General features: G+C 41.6%; 1 protein-coding gene across 1 annotated transcript; it reads left to right on the forward strand.

The window, feature by feature from the left end:
* Window positions 1–4,239: 4,239 nt before the first annotated feature.
* LOC308280739 (signal peptidase complex catalytic subunit SEC11A-like) lies at window positions 4,240–4,773 on the forward strand (the record flags this gene model as incomplete). Its single annotated transcript, XM_080755053.1, has 1 exon — window positions 4,240–4,773. One exon carries the CDS (start codon window positions 4,240–4,242, stop codon window positions 4,771–4,773), a length of 534 nt encoding a protein of 177 aa, XP_080611179.1.
* Between the last annotated feature and the right edge of the window lie 643 nt (window positions 4,774–5,416).

The raw sequence follows: 5,416 nt of genomic DNA on the forward strand, positions 1-5,416 counted from the left end.
TGTGTCTATGAAGTTAACATCACTATAATAGACCCCTTAGGTGTGGTTATAATATGTTTTGTATGTGTCTATGAAGTTAACATCACTATAATAGACCCCTTAGGTGTGGTTATAATATGTTTTGTATGTGTCTATGAAGTTAACATCACTATAATAGACCCCTTAGGTGTGGTTATAATATGTTTTGTATGTGTCTATGAAGTTAACATCACACTAATAGACCCCTTAGGTGTGGTTATAATATGTTTTGTATGTGTCTATGAAGTTAACATCACTATAATAGACCCCTTAGGTGTGGTTATAATATGTTTTGTATGTGTCTATGAAGTTAACATCACTATAATAGACCCCTTAGGTGTGGTTATAATATGTTTTGTATGTGTCTATGATGTTAACATCACACTAATAGACCCCTTAGGTGTGGTTATAATATGTTTTGTATGTGTCTATGAAGTTAACATCACACTAATAGACCCCTTAGGTGTGGTTATAATATGTTTTGTATGTGTCTATGAAGTTAACATCACACTAATAGACCCCTTAGGTGTGGTTATAATATGTTTTGTATGTGTCTATGAAGTTAACATCACACTAATAGACCCCTTAGGTGTGGTTATAATATGTTTTGTATGTGTCTATGAAGTTAACATCACTATAATAGACCCCTTAGGTGTGGTTATAATATGTTTTGTATGTGTCTATGAAGTTAACATCACACTAATAGACCCCTTAGGTGTGGTTATAATATGTTTTGTATGTGTCTATGAAGTTAACATCACTATAATAGACCCCTTAGGTGTGGTTATAATAGTAATGAGTAACAATAATGCAAATATGTCTTCCCTGTGTATTTTTGGTTTCTTCCTGAAAGCTGAAAGCCTCTGAGTCAAAAGGCCCAATTGAAATACACAGATATAATGACATCATAATATCATCCCCTCCCCTTTTTACCACACAACACTGTGGGTCTTCACTCTTCAGCTGGGTCACCACCCACCCAATCTGGCCAGCCATCGTCAAAGAAAAGGTCCTTTTCATTTGAGCTCAGTTAGTCTGTTCTTGAGATATTACCACCCACCTGACAACCGGGCATACTTAATGAATAGGTGGGTGTGGCCACATAAAACACTTTCTGTACACTTATTTCAAACAAATATAATTATAATACCTGATGATTGTGTGCACTGATGCTGTAGGAGGGAAAACATCACAGCACCCCATCTTAAACATTTCTCAAGAAGAAATAGATATTCACATCAAATGAGAGAGGAAAAAGTGCAAGAGGGGTTAAAGAAGAGAAGCAACAGTGATAAAAATGTTCTTAAGTTCCGAAATGGCTAACTTTTCTAGGATATTTGCTGCAGTGGCATCACTGTCTGATCAAAAGAAAAAGGGGGGGGGGGAGTATTTGCAACGGCCCCACAGACACTTGCTTTTGACTGTTTGAAAGCGCTGTAGAAATAGAATGCACTTGTCACAGCCGGAATCACATAGCATTTCTCTGTCAACAGAGTTCAGTACCACCTTTGAGGTCTCCAAAATGATTAGAGCGTCAGTAGGCCTGACAACTGTGACAGCCCTGTATCTTAAGTAACCTCAAAATGACTTCAACTATTAGTATTCTGTAGCAAATGACAGTGACTGCTGCAACAATGTATTCAGTTCATCCTTTTGTTGTCAGACATTTGCATCCCTAGTCATTTGAAAAGGTAATATATGTTGTAGTTATCCAACTAAGCAAATATATTCTTCCCCCTAAAGCATACATGACTAATGGTTGTTCATTATTAGTGCATGAGCCTATCCCACGTCTCTTTCATCATGCTTTATAACAGAAAACAATTGTCACTAACTGCTGGTTTTGGTAAACTAAATCATTAACTCAGAACACTTATTTATCTAACCAGTTAAAGGCTGTGCCATATGGTACAATAAATTCACAAGAACTTGGAGGGGAAGGTTCAAAGTATCATTTTTTGTAAGTGAATTTCAATTGTCTGTGTTTAATTCATGTGTGTATACCCACCCTTGCATGCGAGCTTCCGTGTGCATGCACGCAGAGATTTTACTCTGCTTTGATTGGCTAAATGGAGGCAGTTTTCACATACTGGACAACAGCTCATGATTCACTGGTCCATGACAGCAATACAAGGTAATTAAATAAACCCAGATACAGTGTTCAGATTTAGACAAATATGACCAAAACCCTGGGGTTGCCTCAGGATATGTATTTTGATAGAGATTGATGCATTATGAATAATTATGTTCATACAATCCCCTCTCTGTTATGCATGGGGGAATTAAATTGGGGAAATTACATAAACCCAGGAGGAACGTATTGAATTATTCAAGCTGTAGTAAAGAAGGAACTTTTGTTTGTTATTGCAACTACTTTGGCCCAACAGAGGAAAAAATACTTGTTTTTATTTAGTAGCTGCTACAGTACAAAGTCAGAATGTTAACCTCGATTGCTTGGATACATTCTCATCCTCATTCTCTTAACAGTGCAAAACACTAAGCACAGATGTTATTGAAAGTGTTAACTTATGAATTGATCATACATATATACTGTATATAGGCATATACAGTATATATACATATACATCTTGTTTGTTTATGTTCTAGTACAAGGGGATTTTATAAGATATTTGACCAATCTGCGAAGTAAATCGTTACCAAGAAATATCTTCACCAATGTGTTTCTAAAGGTGTGTAATAAACTCCCGGGGGAAATAAAAAAAACTGATTTGTGTTTGTGTCCCATTAACTTACTATACAGGAAAACAAATAGAAAAAATAAATCTGCTTTAAGTAGCATGTGAGGGGTCAAACTAGGGTTTTTTCATGATGCTGAATTCATTGCAAGCATTTGTTTTGCACGAAATACATTCCTTGGGCTAAAATCGGACCCACAAAACGATGGTTTAGAATAGCTCAGGTTTTCGTTTTTGCATTACATCAAGCAAAGGAACCCTCAAATCATCATACAGAGTACAATAAAACATAAGGTCACATACTGCATTGCATATCCTGGGGTAAATAAATGGTAAATAGATTGTAAATGGTGCATTTAAATAGCGCCTTTATCCAAGGCGCTTTACATAGATTGTGCATTACATTCACCCATTCAAACACACATCCATACACCAACCATGCAAGGCTCACCGAGAGCAATTAGGCGTTCAGTGTCTTGCTCAAAGACACTTCGACACTAACTCTGTGATCCGAGTCCCAAGCGAGTCGCAAGTCATTTGGTCCAAGTCTCAAGTTTTTTCTGTTGTGTGCAAGTCAAGTCGAGTCGAGTCACAAGGTTGTCATGTCAAGTTGCGTCGAGTCAAGTTGCGTCGAGTCAAGTCGCGTCGAGTCGAGTCACAAGGTTGTCAAGTAGAGTCAAGTCACAAGCTTTTCAAGTCGAGTCACAGGTTAAATCTCAGGTTTATATCTTGAAGAACGAAACCTTTCTTCCTAAAGTAAATGTCAAAAAAATACCATGCAGATCTGATCATAGTGTTTGGCTGCTTCGTGCTTGTGCTCTCGCTTACATGCCTGTCTCCAATCAATCAAATCAATCAATCAATAAAAGTGTGAACCTAGCGTGGCGTTCACGACTGCTTTGGTGAGTGGCGTTGCGGCAAGTCGTCCGAGTCAGCGTGTCTCAAGTCAAGTCGAGTCGGGAGTCATTGTCTTCCAAGTCAAGTCGAGTCTCAAGTTTTTGCCCTTATGTCCGAGTCAAGTCGCAAGTCATCAAATTTGCGACTCGAGTCCGAGTCAAGTCGAGTCATCATGACTCGAGTCCAATTGTCTGAAGCCTATATTTGGCAAAGGGAGCACACACTGATGGGAAAGCCTGGCCTGGTGGTGCACAGTAGGACCAAGAACAATAAAAGATGTGGACTGGTCATCACGAGCCAACCCATGCCACTCCACTGGGTCTGCCTCATCGTGGGCCGTGGGGGAAGAAAGTGCTCTGTGGGGAAGCAGCCAAAGGTAAACCTCCTCCCAAGCCTGATCGACACCTACAACCCCACCCGTTCACTCAGATCAGATAAGAAGGTACAGAAGGTAATGTTTTGAGTTCTATATTTGGAAACACTGACAATGCCCTTCGGCCAATCACAACACCAGGTCAGAACCAACTCTGATGTCACACCGCCAATATAAGCTTGTGCAGGCTCAACACGCTCTAAGGTTTTCATCGGATTACTTCTATGTTTTCTAGTTCTTAATACGGTCGTCAGAATGTTATCTGTTCTCGGCGACGTGCGTTGCATGAGCAAGCGGCAGCTCTACGCCCAGGTGTTGAACTTAGCCATGACCGTGCTGTCAGTGATGATGTTCTGGAAGGGCCTAGTGCTCGCGACGGGCAGCGAGAGCCCGGCGGTCGTGGTTATCAGCGGGAGCATGGAGCCGGCGTTCCACGCAGGAGATGTCCTGTTTGTGACCAACAGGGCGGAGGACCCCATCAGAGTCGGAGAGATCGTCATCTTCAGGATCGAAGGCAAGGACATCCCCATCGTGCACCGGGTGGTGAAGGTTCACGGGAAGGACAACGGAGACGTTAAAATCCTGACCAAAGGGGACAACAATCCGGTGGACGACATCGGACTGTACAAGCCTGGGCAACGCTGGCTGGAGAAGGAGGACGTGATGGGCAGAGTCCGGGGGTTTGTGCCGTACGTTGGACTGGTTACTCTTCAGAAACACGACTACCCCAAGAGCTGTTATGCCGTTCTCTTCGTGGTGTGTCTTTACGTGTTGGTCCGCCGGGACTGAGGTACCGGGTCACACCTCACTCGGGTCAGGACACGGGTGTATGATCAGTGATGTCCAGGAAATCACAATCCATGCCTTTAACCCGCTTACTGTACTTTCACCCAGGCATCCTACTGTACATTACCATTGCCCAGGGGGGGGGGGGGTCGACGGTGGACAATGTCACAAAGGTGACATCCGGACATGCAAGGTGCAACGTTGCTCTGATCTGCACCAAACATGTAGTAAAGGTAAAGTTAGCCGAGTGTTAGACCAATCTGGGAACTAAATCTAAATCAATATCTTTCTTCACAAATGTGTTCATAAAGCTGTCTACTATCACCTCTGAACCTTCTCAAACCCAACTCCCTTCGGAAACTTTGTGGGAGCCAATCAAAGTTGGGGGTATCGGGATACCCAGGGCCTGGGATTAAAGGGGATAACATAAAATAAATGACCAATATGAACATATGAGGTGTGTAATTAGGGTATTTTTGGGCTGCTGAATCCATTCCAACCATTAATATTCAGTTATAATGACTCCTTGGCCATAAAATAGGCCTAATTGGCTAAGGCTTAGCCAATCGTGTCATTTGAGTTCACCTGTGTCCTGTTAGTCCCTATGTTTTAAACCCTGTATTTGAGTGTTCCTTGTCAGATTGTA

This window comes from Nannobrachium achirus, assembly GCF_963921795.1.
Source record: "Nannobrachium achirus genome assembly, contig: SCAFFOLD_303, whole genome shotgun sequence".
NCBI classification, from domain to species: domain Eukaryota; kingdom Metazoa; phylum Chordata; class Actinopteri; order Myctophiformes; family Myctophidae; genus Nannobrachium; species Nannobrachium achirus.